At 41.7% G+C, this 23,093-nt stretch overlaps 1 protein-coding gene across 4 annotated transcripts in view; it reads right to left on the bottom strand.

The window, feature by feature from the left end:
* Window positions 1-518: 518 nt before the first annotated feature.
* arhgef3 (Rho guanine nucleotide exchange factor (GEF) 3) overlaps window positions 519-23,093 on the bottom strand; it is a 520,666-nt gene continuing 498,091 nt past the window's right edge. For all 4 annotated transcript variants that reach the window (XM_072472446.1, XM_072472450.1, XM_072472449.1 and 1 more), the window contains 8 exons: window positions 21,502-21,672; window positions 18,609-18,671; window positions 17,898-17,994; window positions 17,643-17,719; window positions 9,511-9,768; window positions 5,743-5,913; window positions 4,031-4,217; window positions 519-1,977 (listed from right to left, as the gene is read on the bottom strand). In XM_072472446.1, coding sequence (XP_072328547.1) covers window positions 1,637-1,977; window positions 4,031-4,217; window positions 5,743-5,913; window positions 9,511-9,768; window positions 17,643-17,719; window positions 17,898-17,994; window positions 18,609-18,671; window positions 21,502-21,672 — 1,365 coding nt within the window. In that variant the 3' untranslated portion in view covers window positions 519-1,636. The remainder of the gene's footprint in view (window positions 1,978-4,030; window positions 4,218-5,742; window positions 5,914-9,510; window positions 9,769-17,642; window positions 17,720-17,897; window positions 17,995-18,608; window positions 18,672-21,501; window positions 21,673-23,093) is intronic.

Genomic DNA, 23,093 nt, shown 5'->3' with positions numbered 1-23,093 from the left:
TATTTTAATTACATTAGTTAGAAAGCGACTCTATTTACTGCACACCAACACACACTCTTCATTGGCTCATCACATCTGTTCATAACCAAACGGCCACAGGAGTACCGGGCAGCACAGTAGCACAATGGTTAGCATAGTTGCTTCACAGCTGCAAGGTCCCAGGTTCAATTCCTGGCTTGGGTCACCGTCTGTGCAGAGTCTGCACGTTCTCCCCGTGTCTGCATGGGTTTCCTCCGGGTGCTCCGGTTTCCTCCCAGTCCAAAGATGTGCAGGTTAGATGGATTGGTCATACTAAATTGCCCTTCGTGTCCCCCCCAAAAAGGGTAGGTGGGGTTACCGGGATAGGGTGGAGGTGTGGGCATAGGTAGAGTGCTCTTTCAAAGGGCTGGTGCAGACTTGATGGGCCGAATGGCCTCCTTCTGCACTGTAAATTCTATGATTACAAATTTAGATTTTTTTTTGACTAACATGTGCACGTGCATTAGAACTGGATTGGAATAAAATTGAGAAACCACTCCTTTTACAAAATTTACTGTGTCTGAGTTTATTCCTTCAACTGCCATGTCCTTGCTTCTAGTAACTTCTGAACAGAGCTTTCCAAATGAATATTACCTCCAGGACTAAGCGCCCCCTGTTGGTTATATATGTAATTACATTACATCACAGTCTCAAACATTGCAATAGCCTTTTAAAAAATTATTTTGCAGCTATTTCTCACTTGCCCATGGCCAGATATCTGCAGAATTAGTTTTTTTTTTAAAAAACAAAGCATTTCAAATAAATCACTAATGGTCAAATAGAGGTTTTGCAACTTTTGTAGAAACTATAAATACAGAAAAAATTTAACTAGATAAAATTAAACACATTGCTTTTTCTCAAAATAATAAAAGTATATGCTTTGGTTTGACCATTTTTCTTCCTGCTTTAACCAGTCATTCGGATTCCTCGTATACTGTACAGATGTATCACATTAAGTACAAAAGAAGACATGACACAGACTAACAATTCGCCGTAAGCCCATCCAGTAGAATTGCAAACAGATTAGGCAACATATCCATGATTTGGAAAATTCAGTAGTTATATCTGTGCTACTGAAAGTGATGGATTCTATTTGTCTATTTAGGTTGCTTTCTAGTGAAGAAATTACCTTAATGAAATTCCATTAAATTATAACAGTTAATCATACATCCTTAGAATGAACAATTAGATTTTTTAGTTAATTTCTATTAATATTTTGAGTATTTTGTTCAGTTTTGCTCAAATGCAGTAAAATGTTGCCTGATGTTCTGTATAATCACCTGAACAGCTAACTTAAATGGTTCCAAATGTATCAATCCAGCTAGAATTGGTCCAAACAATAACAGCAGTCAAGAAGGTTACTGTCCAGCAAGGCTATGTGGATATTAATCAAATATTTCATTCAACAGCATGATGTTAGAGAGAACACATTAAACCAGAAACAGTGGAGACAAAAGATTCCAGCTTACAGACACATTTGGCAGTATTTGTCAAGTATACACAAAAGACCAAGGACACCATCACAAGGAATAAAAGTGCTTTTCCAAAATGCTCCTTATGGAATGCAAATACTGTACAGGTAAAATGCCGTGGACTTCTACGAATTTTATTGATGATGTCAAACATCTGTCTCTATTCGTTTCTGATTTATACAACAGTCCGTTTCTTCCATCTGTTCATAGTCCCCACTAATCTCACTGGTATCCATACTGCAGTCAGATTCATTGTCCGATTGGTCCATTCTTTCAAGCTTTGGTTCTTCATGGGGCATCCTGATCCCATTTGGAGTAAGGTGCGTGTGCTTTTCACACCCCAAAATTCCTAACGAACGTCGCACAGCCTCTTTAGCCTGTCTGATGCAGTTCAGCCACTGCTGCTTGTTGAAGGCATCATTTGCCTGAAGTGAGTGGGACTGCCCTTCAGAAGGATCTACAAAGCTGACTCTGAAGAAGTTTTTTGCTGAGATAGAAATAAAAATAACATTTAAAAATAACATTCCGCAAAAAGCAAAAGTCTACATATCATAGCTTCTGCAGCTTTTGCATCATCCAGAGGAACATGTAATTGGGGCACAAACCAGTTTCATTGCTTGTTTGGGGATGGGGGAGTGAGAGTGGGGGGGTCCCTCTTAGATTGTGACCAAATTTTCAGGTCCAGCAAGAAAGGTAGTTATTTTAGTTATTCGTCTGTATCTAGTTGCAATTGTTGAAGGTTTTTATAAAAATAATTATCCTCACTGAAACCTGCTTTGTGTTTATTTGAATGGATTTTCATGGCAAAAGTACAAATTACACTTGTGTCTAATTTGATATTGTTAGAATCTATGTAAACATGGAGTATATTTTTGGGTTAAACTTAGGGGTTGCACACAAGGAAGAAACTCTAGGACTACATTAGCATTGTCACTCAATTTCAGAGAAATTAATTTTAGAATCCATAGAATCCCTACAGTGAGGGAGGCCATTCGGCCCATTGGGTCTGCACTGACCCTACCAACAGCACCCTATCTCGGCCTGCTCCCCGCCCTATCCCTGCAACCCCACCCAACCTGCACATCTGGACACGAAGGTGCCATTTAATATGGCCAATCCACGTAACCAAAGCATTCAAGCCAAACACATTTAGGTCTCCTTTCAAAATAGCAAGTTTAACTGAGAAAATGGTTTTATCCTCTCCTGTTCCATCTTATTTCTTTCTCAACAATTTTCTCCTCTCTCCTGATGAGCTGACTCATTACTGGGGTCAAATTTCATGATGCAGCTCCTTGTCCAAATAGCTAATTTTCTTGTGCCAGCTTTGACCAGAAAGCAAATATTCAAACCCAATTTGCTTCTAAACTATGGTCTGTGTTTAGGAATAGTAATGAAGCTTCTCTGAAACTGACAACAACTTCTGGAGTCCACACATATGCAGCTAAACATGGAAATCTAGAATTTGTTGTCCGTTCTTCTATTCTTCGCCATAGGGTGCGCTGTTGAGGGCTCAGTGGAATGTGAACAATTGGAAATCTATAAACTGGTGTAAACTTCCACTGTTAAGTTCTTTGTTTTGCTATAAAAACTCAGTTACACCATGCTAAATGAAGTGCAACTGGTTTTTTTAATGTCCCAACGTCTTAATTGTTGCTAAATAACTTAATGGCCCTGAAGGAATAATTTTATATTTAATTGAATGTTCTAAATTTCACCTTTTTTTCATAAAACATTGATATTTTATCTTCCATTTTCATTCCATGTAACTGTCCCAATCATTTATCTCACTCTCTGTAAAATTAAACTTTCTGGTTTGCTGTCTTTGAGAATACTTCAATGTGATTGGCTGATTACCCTGCTTGCTGTTGCTGGATGCCTGGAGATCCCCATGACTTTGTGCCAGAAACAAACAAATGCCAGGAAAGATGATAACCACACCAGAGAGAGAGCTAGATTTTTGTGAGGCGGTCTGTGGCGATGCCCTCTGTTCGGTGCTGCTTTCAAAATCTAGCTTTTATATTTTGTAATTCGCCTGACACCATTTGGCTCTGCAACATCTTCAGTGGGAGACAAGTGTTGGTGTGAATGACAGCAATGTCTCTCCCGTGGGCAGCACGGTAGCACAGTGGTTTGCACAGTTGCTTCACAGCTCCAGGGTCCCAGGTTAGATTCCCAGCTTGGGACACTGTGCGGAGTCTGCACATACCCCCAGCGTCCGCGTGGGTTTCCTCCGGGTGCTCCGGTTTCCTCCCACAGTCCAAAGATGTGCAGGTTAGGTGGATTGGCCATGCTAAACTGCCCTTAGGTTAGGTGGGGGTTACTGGGCTATAGGGATGTGTGGGCTTAAGTGGGGTGCTCTTTCCAAGAGCCGGTGCAGACTCGACAGGCCGAATGGCCTCCTTCTGCACTATAAATTCTGTGAATCATATATAAATTATGCATAGAAACACACTAAAATCTCTTCTACAAGGTGCTGATTATAAACACACTATAAATAAATACACACAGAGCACAGGGTAACAGAATCACTTTGTACTTACTTCTCTCATTATTGCTGAAGGCACCTCTAATAGATCCACCTAATCGTACCTCCCCATCCTGTAGGTCATCCAGCACCAGATCTCCGACAGGGATGGGCTGCCTATACAGCTGGTAACAAAGCTGCTCACTGCATGTCACCACTCTGGTAATTACAAGCACCTCTTGAAATAGGAAAACATGGAGCTTCTGTGAAATGAAACAAAAATCAGTTTTGACTTTGATTTTAATTCTCCACTTTTTAACTCACACAACCAGGATACTTTGTGTAATAATAGTTGCAGAATTAACAAGTTAAAAAAGTGATGAAGAACAATCAACAATTACATGAATATGATTTTGTTTTCTACAAGGTGCTGATGACAAATAGTTAAGCAGTTTTAATTCTGATATAAATAGCCCATTTATATATGGTTCACAAATATATTATATGATTGATCTACAGAATCATTGTACAATAAGTCACAATATTGTACATTGGCAATGATCTGCCTGCTTTTCAAATTAAATTAACTTTGTCAATGGGGAAACAGGTCTTGTTTTGATCTTTAGAAGTCCTATCTTGGGGATGTATTGATTCATGCAAATCGTTGTTTCCTGCATTATGAATTGAAAAACGAGACCAATAGCAACTGGTTATTTATCTTTATCTTGATGGGCGGCATCAATTCTGAACTACAAAATATCTATACTTTAATGACATTTCATTAAAAAAAATACATGGTTTTTGACAAACAAACAAAAAATGTCTTCATCCTTTTAAATTTCACGTCAACCTCAATCCTCTAAAGGTCAGCCTGTGTGTGACTGATCTGTGTGAAGTGAGAAAGAAAGGAAGCATCATCAAACGGGGAGGCCTGGTCTAAACATTAAAGTGAGACAGCTTGAAAGAGCAGACTGGCTCTAAATTTATTAACCCTTATTTAACTTACACAACAGATCACACCATCTAAGCCACCTTCCAGATGCAGTGCCACCTTCAAAGCCCAAACCACTACATCTGGTCCAAAACTACTGAAACTTCTCATTTATACTTGTCAATATCATTTTTTTCCAATTGCTTTTTTATTGAAGATAGCAAATTATAAAAATTAATGTAAAAATTTGGATTCTCTATTGTTAAACGACATAATGGGCAGCACGGTAGCATGGTGGTTAGCATAATTGCTTCACAGCTCCAGGGTCCCAGGTTCGATTCCCGGCTTGGGTCACTGTCTGTGCGGAGTCTGCACATTCTCCCAATGTGTGCGTGGGTTTCCTCCGGGTGCTCCGGTTTCCTCCCACAGTCCAAAGATGTGCAAGTTAGGTGGATTGGCCATGATAAATTGCCCTTAGTGTCTAAAATTGCCCTTAGTGTTGGGTGCGGTTACTGGGTTATGGGGATAGGGTGGAGGTGTTGGCTTGGGTAGGGTGCTCTTTCAAAGAGCCGGTGCAGACCCGATGGGCCGAATGGCCTCCTTCTGCACTGTACGTTCTATGATAATTATTCCAATTGTAAACAGGTCGTTTCTAAATCACTAATGGTTAGGTTTTCTCTGTCAAAACCCAGTTTTTCTAAGGCAATCTTTTGGCAAGGTAGAGTTTTGGTCATCAGTGTTTAAAATAATTTAAAATCTTAACTGTTCAGAAATAATCTCAAGATAGCTCAAGAGGAACATTCCAAGGAAAGCATGGGAGCGGGCGGGATTGTATCAGGAATTCAGAGATCACTTACTGCTCCTCTATTGTTCTTCAAGTCTCCGTGACAGCAGAGCACTTTAGAATTTTCAATCAGAGGGTCTTTTTGACTCTCTTCAAGGAAAACAAGCCTCTCCTTATAATACTGGCATTCTGACTCCCCCGTCTTCTTGTTGATTTCAGCGACAATCCCTTGAACAATGTTAATCTGGAAGCAAAATAAGAATGGACAATGGTTCACACAAGCTCCTATCTCTAGAGATAACATTAGCAATTGGGCTAAGAAATCAGTGGAGCAGTAATATTCCACTGTGGTTGAGGGGAACGTTCTAGCAAGCCAAAAGAGCCAATGTACATTTGTAAAGTCAGCCAAAGCCGAAATTTGAAACCCAGAGTATCCTGGACTGGGAATTCCAATAATCACATCACACGGATATAGAGTCCATTTGCTCAAAAACTTTTGCATGAGTTTGTACATTTTTCTGGACTTAACTGCATGTGTGATTGTAAATTAAAAACTGTCCAAAGCTTTTCATTTTTCCTTCTCACCCTTTAGCTGCAACATGTTTCCATGTGAGGCAGAAAAACTGCATATAAAGGTTTCGATTGGTGCAAATACATTCAGTGGACACAGAGACATCCGACAGTTATTTTGAGCTTTGTGCACTATCGGAATGGATGTCATCATGTCTCTCTAAGTCTCAACGTTGTGATCTGTTTTTCCTGAAGGTCAGATCACTTTGCACAAACAGCAGCTGCATCAGACCATTCTCCGCACTTGTCTTTCATTAAGCTGCTCGCTGAACAAGTGTTTCCAGGATCTGCTTCGCCTTGAATTTAGGCATTACCATCCTTAGCCTCGCACTAAGGGGATAATTCAAATTCAAATCGGAGGATGGAGTGTGTTTCGCACATTCTAAGTGTCATTTGGAAGGGTTTTGCTGGGAGATTCCCACCTGGCTCTGTCGGTGAGTTTCCCCTTCGCTATTTAATAGTCACTTTCTTGGGCCCTGGGGAGTTTCTCCCCGGTCAAGCTGACACTTTGAATTATTTTCATCACTGGGAGCTGAACGCGCTGACTAGACCGGCTCCTCAGAGATTGGTCCACCATATTGAAAGGGTGACCTGAGCTCCAAGTGAGCTTGAGGGTTCCCCCCCACTCACGGACAATGTCACTCCACACACACACACATAGGCATTACCCCCCACCCCCAAAAGTGATGACACTCTGCTATGGGATCACTGAGGGCCCCTCTTTTCAGTCCTTCCCACGCCCCCTTCCAGAACCCCAACCTTCACGTCCCCTCCAACCTTCCAGAGGCCTCTTCATATCTGCTCTGCATCTTCCCTTCTCCCACCCTTATGGTCTGGGCCAAGTCCCAAGTGCCATTCTGCCTGGTCCACATTTGTGTGGACCAGTACTGAATGGTGCCCGGCTCGGGTACTCCCTGGCGAGGCCGTTAGATGCTGGAAGCTTGGCAGATCCTGGGCGAGCATGCCTGGTTTCACAGGTCGGCGCAACATCGAGGGCCGAAGGGCCTGTACTGCGCTGTAATGTTTTATGTTCTATGTGGGTTCAAAATCGACTTAGGTGCGTGAGGTTTGGTCATGCCCATTGTGGCTGCGATCCTGATTGCAAAGGCCTGTGAGGTCAGGATAGATCTCGCAGGGCGTATTGGCTGCCAGGGAGTCAGCAGGAGGCTACTCCCGCCACTCCTGTTTTGAGCACGACAAGGCCAGTAGATTGTGCCCACAATGTTTGAACCAGGGTCGCACTGAAAAAGATTTTCTTGGTAACTCCAGGAGGTGAAAATGTTGTAAATAATATTTCTTTCAACATTTAATTAAGGTGAAGATACTTGACAGTTCTGATTTTGTGAAAACATTAAAATCCCCTTTGCAAAATTTGAGAAGTAAAGCAAATGCCCCTAAAAAAATTACATTTGATGTTTAATAGTGATTAGCTTGTCGTCAGGCAGTGAAACTTCATACCGGTTGCCAAATGGCAATGGAAGAGTGTGTATCACATTGCCTGATGGAATCCTAGCAACGTGTCAAATTTCAACGCTGGATTAATGGAAGTTTAATAAAAAGCTCAATCTGGTTTTTATCTCATAGCTGCTGTCTAGATGTTTTGAATACAGTCTAGTAGTTTTGGCATTATCCAGTAAGTGGCTGGTAACGGAATAATCTTTAATTCAATTGAGATTTCATCACACAGCAATGGAAGGGGAGAATAAATCACTATTTTCAGATTTTTTTTCCAACTGAAATCTATACATAAGGAAATACAAAGGCATTTTATTCCACATTTTAAAGCTAATGCCTCAACAATATTTGAAAAACGTTCTGAAAGAACAAAAATTTAAATTAATTTCAAACACATTGCTATTGTCATTATGCAAATCAGTGAGTGTGATTTGGAAAGATTGTTTTTTTAAAAAAAACCTTTAATCATCAAGAATCAGTGGGCAGATTAATTACTTTAAAGAAGGTTTTGCATTAATATGCAAATTAGAAGAAACAAGTAGGTAGATTCAATGCCACTTTCCCTCCTCCTGTTTAGTGTCAAATCTTTCATCCTTGAAAGACTGGGCTTTGTACAGCAGCAGGGGTGTATAAATCAGAGCAAGGATGTGAAGAGGAACTCATTAATAAATTATAGCATGGGAGAACGTACGACTACAGAAATTGGATGAATCGATTTCCTGATGGTGCAAAATAGACCCAAAGACTCAATATTGTTTTTAACCAGCTTCCTTAAATGGAGGGGGGCCGAACAAATTCCTCTATTGCAAGGGGATCTGGAATGTTTTAGAAATTCGTCTGATTTGTGCCCTGCCCAGTGGAACCCTGGGAACAGGTGGCACTTTAGCATTCATAATTCCACCCAAACGCAGAAACCTGGTAAATTGTGCAACAAAGAAATTTGAGAAATAAATCAAGTGGGTCTTTCAGTCAGATCTGCTGGCACCACAGCATTTAAAAGGTTGCACAGGAGTTTTCTGATGGTTTATCTGTGCCCAGCATTGTTATAGGGACCTTCACCACCACAAGACGGGATCAATTTACCATGGGAAATGGAGGCAACACTCTCGAGGTGTGTTCCACAGTGATGGCTGGTTTCAGACCAACCTTTCCGCCAATTGCTATGCAAATAAGCAAATCCACAAAGTTGTACTTATCTCCCTTTGGGAGGTTATTGTGGATCTAACAAGTTAAAAAAGGAAAAGGTTTAGCAGCTGGGGCAAGTCATTTCAAGGAAATTTCAGGCCATAATGCCAAATCTAAAGCCAAAATATTAAAGGTGGGATTGGAGATATAAGCCTAGACTCAACGGCTCTGGCAATGTTAGTTAAAGCCGCTGCTACTGCTGCGCCCCCCCCCCCCCCCCCCCCCCCCAAAAGAACACATTTTCCCAGCTGGAAACATCTACTTAAAGCAGGGTAACTCTTGCTATCTTTCTGATAGCAGGGTAACTCTTGCTATCTCTCTGATATTATAGGAATGTGAGGAAAACATGCCCCCAATCCAAGGTAAATTGTACCTTGCCTGGAGATGCCATTCCCTATTAAGTTTAATGCTCTGCATAGAATCCCAATGAAACTTGATAATTGAACACACTGGGAGTGACATCCCTGAGCTATAATTTGAGACCTTGTGGTTGGAACTCAAGCTCAACCATCTGAACTGCAAGGACGTTTGCAAAGCAAAGATTTTATTCTACAGTTCAGCCAGTCTGGATTCATTTCTGTCCAAAGGGGGAAAATCACAGCGTTAAAATTAATTCTCTTTTGCTACTTACTGCTTCTTCCAAGGGCTGCTTATCCGGGTGGTCATTTGGAGTATGTCTGAGGATTTCTTTTAAGAGCAAAGGATACTTCACCAGTCGACTACGCGGAATATCCAGAAAATTCCAGAGATCCAGCTTACGACTAAAAGGAGACTCTAAACAACGTTGTAGAAAGTCATGGACTCGATGATCTTGTTTCTTGTGATCCAAAAGGGCTTTGGCTGCCACCTGGTTGCTGCAGTAACTATCATAGGAGTTTAAGCAAGGGAGCTAAATGGAAAAAATAAATAAAATGTAAAACGCATGGCAGCTTAAATCCCTGCAGCACTCCATGGCAGTGTCACTGAATCATTGTAAAATAAACAAAAACTGAAAATGCTGAGAATCTACATAAAAACAAACTGGAAATGTTGGAAATACACAGCAAACAGAGGAAACAGGTTAAAGCAATGCCTGCGAGTACCCTCCATCAATTCAGTCCTTTATCTCACAGATGCTGACTGACTTGCTGCGGATTTCCAGCATTTTGGGACTTTAATCAGGTTCCTGGTGCAATTTAGGACAGTTTCCCCAAGTGTGCAAAATTTCACAAACTTTATTCAGAAATTTTCACCAGCAAAAGTCCGTTTTCTATCGCAATGACAAATGTTTTCAAACTATGACTGCCAAGTTCAATGCTCACCAAAAAATCCATCAGGGAACTTTTGAGTCTAAAAAGAGGACTCTATTGAATGAGCATCTGAACTAACAGGCTGTAGTGCGGACCCATTTGCATGGAGGTGTAATTTAAGAAGCAGAACAGCTAAACCGCATTCAGCAAACAGCAATTTGAAAGTGACCAGATAATCTGTCTTTGTGTTGTTGATTGAGGGGTAAATGTTGCCCTAAAGGTAAAAAAATCAGTTCAGACCAGGACAAGATTGAACTGGCAGGAACTGCCTCTGAACGGATCTCATTTGGATTTTACTGCAAGTGATCAATACCGTGGTAATTCTAAAGGACTCATCAGGAATCCAGTAGGGCCTGCCAGTTGCTGAGTAGGCACTGTTCAGCTAACCGCAGCTGCACTGTTTTTAAATTTCACTAAGAGTTAGAGTGGGACTCGGTGCTAAACTGGGTACTGGGGCATTAAATCTCAGTCAGTCGACAATGGGCTCGGAAAGGGTTTCAGTGATAGGGTGGGGTACTGGTCATAAACTTTGGCCAGTAGGTAACAATGGTCTGGTAAGTTCAGGAGTGAACTAGACCACTGTCCTCATGTCTGACAATGGGTGGGTTACCCCAAGCACCCTCCCTCAGTGGATGTGTGGCCATAGGTCCTCCTCCCTCAGTCTGTGACTGGGGCCAAATATCATGCCCTGGCTTGGGTCACTGTCTGTATGTTCTCCCCATGTCTGCGTGGGTTTCCTCCGGGTGCTTCGGCTTCCTCCCACAGTCCAAAGATGTGCAGGTTAGGTGGATTGGCCATGCTAAATTGCCCTTTGTGTCCAAAAAGGTAGGTGGGGTTACTGGGATAGGGTGGAGACATGGGCTTAAGTGGGGTGCTCTTTCCAAGGGTCGGTGCAGACTCGATGGGCTGAATGGCCGCCTCCTGCATTGTAAATTCTATGATTCGATGCTGAAAGCACACAGTGTGACTGGGGTTTATGCCTAGATGCATCTGGTGTTGCTGTTTTGTTAGCGTTCATGTATTGCTGTTTCTCCATCTCTCTCTCGGTCTGCCGATTTGTGTTTCAGGGTTCATGCCCTGTGTGTGCGTGCACATGCATGTGTGTATTGTGGTGGTGTTTTGGAGCTCATGCTCTGATGTCCCTCTTATTATGGTATACATGCTTTTGGGGCTCATATTCGGATGTCCCTCTCTCTCAATTGTAGCAACTAGCAATGTTGCCCCCCTCCCGGCCCCAACCAGCTCTCCCCTGGTTGCAGTAACTGCCCTCAAATTCACTCATGATTGCAGCAATTACCTCCTCAGCTCTTCTCCACATGATTGCAGCAATCCCCTCCACCTCCCAAAGTCGTTGCAGCAAGGTTCTGCATGATTGCTTCCACCCCCCCCCCCACTAAATTCCCACAAGCTTCCACCATCTCCCCCAACAGCCCAGATTGCAATAAGAGTCAGGAAGGGCGGTGGAGAGGCAATCAGTTGTGATATGTATTTCAACATATTGTATATTGGACACCAGTTATGGAAATATTAGTGCGGCACTAACTATTGTGTCGATGGCCAGGATAGTATGGAAAACTCACCTACTCTTCTTGGAATCGTTAACACCTACCCTAGCAGGCAGATAATGTCTCGGTGTAACACCTCACCAAAAAGACAGTGCAGCGCTCCATCAGCACTGTACTGGAGTGTCAGTGTAGATTCTGTGTTCAAGCCACAGAGTGATTAAGAATCAGGTGTGCTACTAACTGAGACATGGCTAACACTCATTGAAAATAGACACATGTCAGACTGATCCCGTTAGCAAGCTACCATAGCCACCCATTAATTCAGCAGCAGAAGTCAGAGACCTTTTTGATCGGAAAAGCCCCCCTACCCAGCTCTCCCTCTGTTCGCTCAGTTTGGCCAACACGGAATTGCTCATAACCACAGCAGTTTATTTGTGTATCCAGGGAGTCTGTAGTTAGAATCATATAATCACTAAAGTGCAGAAGGCGGCCATTTGGCCCATCGAGTGTGCACCGACCTTCCGAAAGAACACCCTACCTCGGCCCACAACCCCACCGTATCCCCGTTACCGAGTAACCCCACCTAACCGTTTTTACACTAAGGGACAATTTAGGACAGCCAATCCACCTAACCTGCACATCTTTAGACTGTGGGAGGAAACCGGAGCACCCAGAGGAAACCCACGCAGACACAGGGAGAATATGCAAACTCCACACAGTCACCAAAGGTTGGAATTGAATCCGAGTCCCTGCCGTTGAGGCAGCAGTGCCTACCACTGTACCACCGTGCTGTCCAAAGTTGCTTTCAGAAATTTAAAGTATAACATATTTCTGCACAATCTTAGAGAGAACTTCAAAATTAATGTTTTATTTTCTATTTCCATCTGAATTCTAATTCTTTCTATAAGGGACGTACACAATTTTTAAAAATGTCCTTCCATTGAAAGTTAAGGACAAGAATTAACCAAATTGTGCAACTCATGCAATACACAGCAAAATATAACGATAACGCATTTGGCAGTGCAAAACTATTAATAGATACAGAATGGTCCTGCACTTAAGGATTCTATCACGAATGGTGCACTGCAGCATTAATAATACCACTGCTGACGACAGTTGGTGCTGTGAAATCCATGCTGCAATGTAAATGCAGTAGGTTTCACCACACTTAATATTGTGACGCTTGGAGGATATTAGGAATATTGGCTTCTAAATATTGGGACAAAAAAAGTGTTCAAAGACTGGGGGCATAGTGCATAAAAAGGATTTTGTTTGGCTTCAAGGAAACAAATGTGAAACTGACGAAGGAATGTGTTTTTCAGTCTAGCTTAATGGACTGTGGTTTGACTGGGGAGGTCCCTGGGGAGTTAATGTGCTTTTGCAGCCTGCAGATATAATTTGTTTTTTTACTTTGGAAGATAAGGTCATTGCTGGGTAGAGCCCAGAAAGGCAGAGAGGCATTGAGGTTTGAGAGAGAGGAGCTGAGTTCTGATCTACGTGACTCTGAGTCGACAATTCTTTCCAAGTAGGATAGTTTTTTTAGAAAGTAATATTTTAAAGCAGAGCAGTCCAGTCTGAAGATAAGGAAGAGGCTGAAATAACCTAGCTGATGCAACTATTTGATGATATTCAGCCAGAGTCTGAAGGGGTTTCGACTGGAGCCAAATCTGTTTTATAAAGCAAGTATTACTCTAAGACCTGCTAATTTTAAGCTCAATTAAGGGCGGAATGTTTCTTTTCTTGGTAATGGGAAATTGTATAGTTGTGTTAAGGGGTAATTGTAAGTTGTTCTTTTCGGGTGTGAAATTAAAAATGAAATATTGCATTCATATAAAGTTTTGTTTTAGAAATACCAAACCCTATTTTTGTCTTGCAATCACTCCTGGAGTGAATCATTTTCCACAGTCTTCCAAAATAAAATAAACTATTGGGGTTTTGGTCCAGTATCCTAGCCACTGTTGGGGCCTGGTCTGGGACCATAATAATATCCAAAACTATTACAAAATAATTTTTCTTGTGGTAAAAAAATAGAATTAGTAGACCTGTAACAGAAATGGGGACTGGGGTAGGTGAAGAGGGATTCAGTCAGTCCTTAGTAAGGTCCTCATGAATGACTTTCTCCTCACGTTTTAAAAGAGATCTGCAAGTCTCTTGTTACAGAAATGCTAATTAAATCACAGGCAAATTCAGTGAAAGGGAGAATCCCAACGCTGCCCATCTTCATTAGTAATTGTTTGCCAGGTGGCTAGGCAAACCACAAGAGGAAATTCTCAGCAGGTCTAGTAGCCTCTGTGCAGAGGGAAAACAGAGTGAGGTGTCAGATCAATGACCCAGATGAAAGGTCACAGACCAGAAACACTGGGCAGAAATTTACTGGCCCCCAGGTGGCAGGAGCAAAGGGATGAAGCCAGTAAAACGTGAGGAGTTGCATCAGGATGGCTCCCGGCTGCAGTCCTACTGCTCGGGAAATGCTTGTAGTGGTGGGCTGCATACTAGATTGGCTTCCCAACCCATGGAAGCAAGCAGAAAAGAGAAGCACTTAAACGTTGCATTAAGTGGGACTTCTGGCACATTGCTAATGGTGGTGTGCCCCCCCCCCCCCACCCCGTCCCGGGTGAGGTCATCAGTTTCATTCAGGTGGTTTTGCCCCAGGAGCCCTGAAGTGGGGGGTGAGCGGATAGACGTCGGAGCCAGAGGTTCCCTGGTCCAAATAAGGGGCACAGGGAGGAAAGAAAGCCCATGTGGCCCCGACAAGTCCCCCTCCCCTGGGCTTTCCTCTGCCAACCGCAGGGCATATCAGCTCTGTCAAGGGTGGCACGGTGACGCAGTGGTTAGCACTGCTGCCTCACAACGCCGAGGTCTCAGGTTCGATCCTGGCTCTGGGTCACTGTCCGTGTAGAGTTTGCACATTCTCCCCGTGGGTTTCGCCCCAACACTCAAAGATGTGCAGGGTAGGTGGATTGGCCACTCTAAATTGCCCCTTAATTGGGAAAAATAAATTGGGTACTCTGAATTTATTTTTAAAATTTATTGTCCAATGGTGCCTCCGTCTTGAGGCAGCCTCGTGGTCTCCTGACTGTGTCAGCATTGACAACCCCTCTCTTGATGGTGCTGCTGAGCCTTTAGATTGGGCCAACGGCATGGAGGGCCTGCGGGACCAGAAGCTGCCAATTGGGGGCCGGGTAAAATCGCCGAACAGATTTCGCTGTTAACAAGTGTGGGCTTGGCTCCTCAATTTAGGCCTTGGCCTCCGTTTCTCTCTCCACAGATGACACCTGACTTGCTGAATACTCCCAGCATTTTCTAATTTTCCAATTTCTAGAATCCACAGTACTTTGGCTCTTGAATTTCAGCCAGTTTTCATTCAATGGAAAGCCTTGTTTAGTCTATTCAGTTTACTGTCAATTTTAAGATTAAGGCTTCATATTTGTTTCTTAAAGGTCGGTGATAATTGCTAGCTCAATACCAAGTTTTTTCGTTTCCTCTCTCATAATGACCTTTCACCACGGAAGGCCTTTTGGAACCAGCAACCTATTTAAAAGAACAGCCAAAGGAGCCTGCCATTCTTAATGAATTAATTCACTTCAAAATAATCCAAAACAATGGTCACCTTTATTATTATAAACTGTTACAACTGGGATAAATGCCCTCCATGCATTGCTCTCCACTTTTCTGTTTACTTGTGCTGACACATACATGTGAATCCAAGTCCTGTTAACTTTACACATCTTCAATACTGAGTGATCACTGACCAAGAAGACTCTTGTAAACATAGAAAGAGAAGTGCTATATTTCCATAAATGTCTTTGTTCACATAGGCAGTGGAAATAATACCAGTTTCGCCATGGGAGTCTAAACTCGAGGTATATTTATATTGCTGTTGATGCTCCAGGAGATTGGATTGTAGCAGTGGCAAACAGCACCGTGTTTTTGCTATGCCACATAACTTTGCTGGAGGACTAGCAGAAACAGCCCTGCCCTTTCTGAGCCTGCTCAGAATTCAGCGCACATGAAAAGCAAAACCATGGGCACCGTTGGAAAGACTGAGATTAACTCATTCATGTGGCAATATGTTCTTCATAGGAGGACCCGAATCCCACTACCAATAGCATGCAATAGGCAAAGATCTTTTTCTATTTACTTTGTTTCAAAAGTCATTTCAATTTCTAGGTGTTGAACTGTGGGAAGGTACTCCCCGAATCAACCCTATACTAGTCTGTACTACCCTTGCAATTTAATTTACAGTAGTTCAGATTTGCCCTTCCTATTCTAAACTTTTTTGTATCCCCCTACAAGATCACATCTCAGCTATGTCCTTTTCAGACTGAAAAGCCCATGTTCTACTAGTCATTAATCATAATCCGTGACCTTTTACACTCGCGATTGGCTTGTGGTTCTTCTCTTCACAGCTTCCAGCACTTGAATGCCGCCTCTGTATCTTGGCAAGTACAAACTAGGGCACTGCACAGTTTGATCCCAACCATCTCCGACTGTTATTCCACTGGTTATGTAGTTCAACATTCAACTGAGTTTGTTTATTGCTGCTGCGCAAGGGTAAACGTCAAATCTACTAACAGTCACAGGTCGCTTGCAACTTCATCCGTGCTTATTTCTAGAGTGCTGCACCCTGCTTCTAACTCTATGTGAATCCATACTTTGCTGTGAATCAAACTGGTAGTTCTAAAGAGAGGTCTGTAAAATTGCAGCAGAGTAACCAATTCTAGCGCGCCAGCAGGAAAGAGAGAAGATAGGGGAGACAGATAAATTATTTCGGCTTGTTGGGGGGGGGGGCTGGATAGTGCTGGCATAGTATAAAAATAAGATCTAAACCTTTCAGGAGTGAAATTAGCAAATACTTCTACACACAAAGGAGAACTCTCTTCCACAAGCTAGAATTGACACTCAATCAATTTTTAATTTTAAAACTCAGATTGATAGATTTCTGAAAACCAAAAGGTATGAAGGGAAATGAGACAAAGGCGGATATATGGAGTTAGGTCACAAATCAGCCTTGATCTTAGCAAATGGCAGATCAGACTAGAGAGGCGTATTAGCCCAACTCCTGTCCCTGTATTCCTAACAATTCAGCAGCATTTCTATGCATATCGGAGGTGTTAATTTTCTCCATAAATAATTTGTTTTAAAACAGTTAGAATTCAAACATGATTTATTTTTAATTGAAATCATCGCCAACCTCTAGAAAATTGGAAATCGAATAAGAGAGAGAAGCTTGATTAAGTAAATTTTGTATAAAATAGGGGGCAGCACGGTGGCACAGTGGTTAGCACTGCTGTCGAGGTCCCAGGTTCGATCCCGGCCCTAGGTCACTGTCAGTGTAGAGTTTGCACATTCTCCCTGTGTTTGCGTGGGTTTCGCACCCACAACCCAAAGATATGCAGGTTAGGTGGATTGGCCACGCTAAATTGCCCTTAATGGGAAAAAATGGATTGGGTACTCTAAATTAAAAAAAAATGAAATTTTGTATAAAATACAATATCTGAAGAAGTGTTTTTCTGTTACTTCATGTGTACACAGGCATATGGTAGTGGTTACCCCCAACTTTCTACACCGAAAACAGGGCAAGGTGGTAAAATGTCAAAGCATGAAAAACATAAATTAAATCAATCGACTCCAGTGCAAATTTAAACGGGATGTATTTACATTATTTCATGTCAATGTTAGCCCCCTTCTTTTGGTGTCAATGGGATCTTTGTGCTGTTCAGGTTAGGATCCGGCTCAGCTGACACCAGCCGAATTCAAAGCTGCTGGATTTGTTATTGTCAGCTGTGGGGAGGATCCTATTTTAACCAGACTGGCTCTGCATGGCAGCTGGGTTTCGCAAATCTGTCAGATAGCGAGGGCTATTGTGGCCTGTGCGAGATGGCACTTTTGGGAACTGACGGCACAAACATACCAATGAATCAAATATAAATGCAGATTTAAAAAAATTGATTGAAACAATTTCTTACCCAGCCTACAAGGATATGGCCAACGTGCTCCGTCGTGCCATCTGGTTTCCTGGCTTCTCGGAGCCGACTCAGAAGATCTGACCAAAAGTAAATGAGGAAATGTATGGGTCACAGCAAATACGCTTTCCCCAAGAGGAAGTGCATAAACGTTTACAGAAACATGACATTGTTCCATGTGAACCATTAAGCTATTTATTACATTTGAGGCAACCTTCACACAACCACTGTCTGTTCAATCGGAGAAGAAAGCCGTACCTTCATGCAAGGGAATAAGGGAATCCAGTGTGCCAAATATCTGATTCAGCTCCTGTTCAGTCATAATGGAGAGTTTGAGCATTGGATCATGATAAGCCTGCATGAGAGAAACCAACATCGAACATTTAATAATGTATATTTTTGCAACTTAAGTGCATTTTGCAGAGAGCGTGTTTCAACATGTAACTGACTTGTTCATTTATTGTAATGCTTCTGACTGACACATGGGAGATCCCAATGTCTTTTTGATAGTTGCAATTTCGTAAGTAATATTTATCAGATTAATTTCACAACAGGATTTATTTTAATGAAATTTAGCTGGTGGGTACAGAAAAAGGCTTAAAACAGCGAATTCAGTGATCCCACAATTAATTCAAGGAGATTTAAGAGCTGCTTGCACCTGGGGCCAATATTCCCACAGCATGGTGTGCTGTTGCAGCAGAATGCTTATTCTGCAAAAATATAATTCACATCTTCAAAAATAAAATGGATTGGGGGTACCACTTGACTAATGGCCCTGGTGACACTTTGGAAATAGAAATATGAGCATATGGCAGTTATTTAATTAATGCATAAATCCAAATGCTAATAAAATAGATATCTAAAACCAATAATGTTCAACATATGATTGTTCAATTGTAACAGGATTAAAAGATGCAAAAATCCCAAATTAATTTTTCATCTGATAGCTGGAAATAAGGCCTGCATCACCTTTTTTGCGAGCTTCAAGTCTTCAATTAAAACTTGTTCTCCCTGGGAAAGTTCAAAAATTGCCTGCAAAAGAAAGATTTATCAACCGAGTCATTGAGGAAAAATTGGTCAAAATTAGATCAGTGACACTTGCGCAATGTGATTAAGGTGACACTGGTTGAACCCAATCCCAAGAAATCAATCTAATCTCTCCAAGGCAAAATGGTATTCCCAGTGTGTTACTTTCCCTGAACTTATCTTATAAATATTTCCAAAGTAGAGTTGTGGAAAAGGTGTATATTATCTGAACAAAAACATGGAGAGAAGAAGAACGTTTAATAGTTTTCAAGTCTTGAATTATGTGCAGAGCCCAAATGTCAGCGGTTTTAAAATTGTTTGGCGTGATATACATGAGAGGAGCTTTGTGCCATCCATATAATATATAATTCATTATTAAAAATGCACATACTTCCTACCCAGTTGACTGTTGCCATGATTCTGGTGGTCACAGTTTCATGTTATATTTAAACATTTAACCTGTCATTTTGAACATGCAGGTTACAAATTCTCCATGTAACAGTTGGCAGTCAACAATTCATTTGTGGCCTTTGGCCAGGAGCCACTGCTTTGAAGTAAATTTTTGAAATCTTTCAAGTTCCTTTGCCACCTCGCATATTAAGTAAACCCGAACATGGGAAATGCCACAGGAAACTTACTAACACTTTTTTTTTTACGTTAAGGGGCAATTTAGTGTGGCCAATCCACCCAACCTGCACATCTTTGGGTTGTGAGGTGAACCTCGCGCAGACACGGGGAGAATGTGCAAACTCCACACGGACAGTGACCCAGGGCCGGGATTCAAACCCAGGTCCTCACCGCAGACCCAGTGCTAACCACTGGTCCACGTGCCGCCCCCGGAAACTTACTAATACACTTAAAAGAATTTTGCATCTCGCACAACTGCCTACGAGTCCACATATCCTGATGCTGTGCTACAAAATTGAAATTATAGTATCTTGAGCATGTGAACTGTTCTATGTCAATACGTGGGCCTCCTACTAAGATAATTATCTCTTACCACGTTTCCCCACATCACTCTAGATGCCCTTTCCCATCATGTATCAAACCTCCCCTTAAATGCATCAATGTCTTCTTTTTCAACCACTCGCTAGACGACAAGTTCCATATTCTCACCACTCTGAATATAAATAGCTTCTTTGTTCGCCATTTGATCCATTAGTGACTATCTTACATTTGGATTCCTTCATGAATGGTCTTCACAGCCATATTATCAAGTCCCTTAGCCTAACTGCAGGTGCAATCCATTTGCAAAACATTTAAATAAATAAACTTGAAGCACTGAAAACACCAACAAGTACAATTATCTTCGGATTACCCTCAGGATGCTACACAGAGAGACAATATTTAACTAAGTGACCTTGAAGGTACGGGCCACTTTATCGGCAAAATTCCACAACTGTGGTCCAGAACACCAATGAGCATTGCATAGGAGATCTACTAATATCTGAAAATTCCTGGAAATCGGGCCCAAGTAAGTTTCCTTCCCAGGTTCCTAGCCCCAGTTCCTTTGTATTCACCACCAATAAGTTCAAAATTGTCTGAACTTTCATTTTAGTAGAGCTTTAGGCAACAAAAAAACCAATACGATATTAAACAATTTTCAGACATCAACACATTATTCTGCTGGGTCTGTTTTGTTCTTAAAATGTGGGTGATGGTGGAAAGGTCACATATATTTTTCAATTCTTAGCTGCCGAGGTACAGGCTGGGAGTTCTTGTGTACAATTTCCCAACTGTACAGTTCCGGTCCTATTACTGTTGTATGAAGAATTGTTCCAGTTTGACTATGTATTCTGGAAAGTTATATTGCAGTTTCAGGGCTGATTTGTAAATTAGTTTCACACAATCACTAATTGATGGCAAATTAACATTTAAACATCTGCTTTTACTATAAACGTGTATGCTGTGATAACAGAATTTTTTTACCAGAAGGTAATTTTCTTTTGTATTATTACAACCAGTGTCTACGTGGGTTTCCTCCGGTTTCCTCCCACAGTCCAAAGATGTGCAGGTTAGGTGGATTGGCCGTAATCAATGGGCGGGGTTACAGAGAGGGCGGGGGAGTGAGCCTCAGCAGAGTGCTCTTTTGGAAGGTCGGTGCAGACTCATGAGCCGAATGACCTCCTTCTGCATGGTATGGATTCTAACTTAGTTATTTTGGTGTTACAGGTATATTCCACACTCTTGATATTAACACAATTACAAATATTGTATGAGAAAGGACAGATTAAATGATACCCACATTGGACAGAGGACGGTTAAATGATCCAATCACTCACAAGCAAAAGAATATGATAGTGCCATTTTTCAGTGGGAGGGTTCCCTATATTGAAAGGTTGGCAGATTGTTAGAAAGGTCCTGCTATATTCCAGTGTAGGAATGGATGTTTTTAAATGACATGATCAGTCATACAGCTATTATAAGGAACCAATTAAAAAGAGATCTGTTGCTGCTCATGATAACAAAATATTTGGTTATCTACAATTTTGATAAGTTAACATTTCTGTAATTTTGCAATAGAATTTGCAGTACTTTTAAAAATAAACTCTATGCAACAAATTAAGTATCAAGTCAACAGCTGAGCAGGTTTCTCCAGTGTTGGAAGAACAATTTAAGAATATCTTTACTGTTTAGCTTTGCAATAAGAATGTTTCAAGTTGCGTGCACTCTCATTTTTAATCTACAAGGACATGGATGTAAATACTTGGAGTCAGAAACCACATTTCCAAGCTAGGGGATAGTCATTACTGAGAGCGAAGCCCATCATTGATTAAATGAATAAAATGTTCTATTTTTTGGCAAAAGAATAAAGCTGCTTTGCACTCGTTCGTACCTCTTGCCTTTTGATTTCCTTAGCTGTGAGCATTTGATTGACACGAATGTCAAATGTTTCACTCCAGAGTTTGCTATCTCGACGCTTTGCAATCGCAGGGGGCCCATGTCTAGTAGAGGGTCTTGGGGTGAAAATTTCAGGTCGGCTGTCACTTCGAAAGCTAATGGAACGCTAGAACAAAGAGAGAGAAAAGAATTGCTACAAATTCTGCACACAAAATACACATTGAAGTAGGGCATTACGTAACTGTAATTGAATGATTTGCTGCAAATGTCACTGTAATGGAAAACTGTTTTACAAAATGCAACACTCAAGAGGATTTGCAATTTGACACCTTTGATTTAAAGTGCACTGTTGCTCATAAAATTGCTAAACCATGTGAAATAGACTTGCTTTAATGTCCTGCAATAATCACTGGTTCCATAGTTCTCTGAATGAACGATGGTTCTTTTAGTCAGAAATATTATGCACTGGAACAGGGTTTTGAGTAGCTCCATTTAATACACAAGAATATAAGGTTAAGACTGTTTTCAGCACAATGCAAAAAACACTGACACTCAAGTAATGGAGAACTTCTGCTGCATGTATAAACTAAGGTTCCCTTGCATCTGTTATCCGTAACCTTGAATTGCACTATTTACAATTCAGGTTGCATTCACACTGCAACTGCAGCACTAACTTTGCTTCACATCATTTAAAAAAATAAATTTAGAATGCCCAATTAATTTTTTCCAATTAAGGGGCAATTTAGCGTGTTCAATCCACCTACCTTGCACATCTTTGGGTTGTGGGGGCGAAACCCACGCAAACACAGGGAGAATGTGCAAACTCCACACGGACAGTGACCAGAGCCTGGATCGAACCTGGGACCTCGGCGCCATGAGACTGCAGTGCTACCACTGCACCACCGTTTCTAAGAGGTGGTAATTTAATTGAAGGTGAAGTGTCACCACAGTCACAGAGGACCATGGGCTGCTCTTCCCTTTTGAGAGAGAGCTGACTGGTGATGATTTAACCGGAGGATCACCACACCTCAGGCGAGGGGCAAGGTTGAGAAGGCGGGGCCTTCATGAATAACCTCAACCGGTACAGGCATTGAGCCCATGCTTTGGCATCACGAACCAGTCATCCAGCCAACAGCTAACTGCCTCCCTGAATGCATGCAAGTACCAGAATAAGAAACTGGCATCATAAAGATAGATGGCATCTGTAGATATGTCAGGAATAAAAGAATGACGAGGGTAAGAGTAGGGCCAGTCAAGGACAGTAGTGGGAAGTTGTGCTTGGAGTCCGAGGAGATAGGAGAGGTGCTAAATTAATATTTTTCGTCAGTATTCACACAGGAAAAAGACAATGTTGTCGAGGAGAGTACTGAGATTCAGGCTACTAGACTAGAAGGGCTTGAGGTTCATAAGGAGGAGGTGTTAGCACTTCTGGAAAGTGTGAAAATAGATAAGTCCCCAGGGCCGGATGGGATTTATCCTAGGATTCTCTGGGAAGCTCGGGAGGAGATTGCTGAGCCTTTGGCTTTGATCTTTAAGTCATCTTTGTCTACAGGAATAGTGCCAAAAGACTGGAGGATAGCAAATGTT

The sequence above is a fragment of the Scyliorhinus torazame genome, chromosome 13 (genome assembly GCF_047496885.1).
Source record: "Scyliorhinus torazame isolate Kashiwa2021f chromosome 13, sScyTor2.1, whole genome shotgun sequence".
Taxonomy (NCBI): Eukaryota; Metazoa; Chordata; class Chondrichthyes; order Carcharhiniformes; family Scyliorhinidae; genus Scyliorhinus; species Scyliorhinus torazame.
This window is presented reverse-complemented; position numbering and strand designations above follow the sequence as displayed.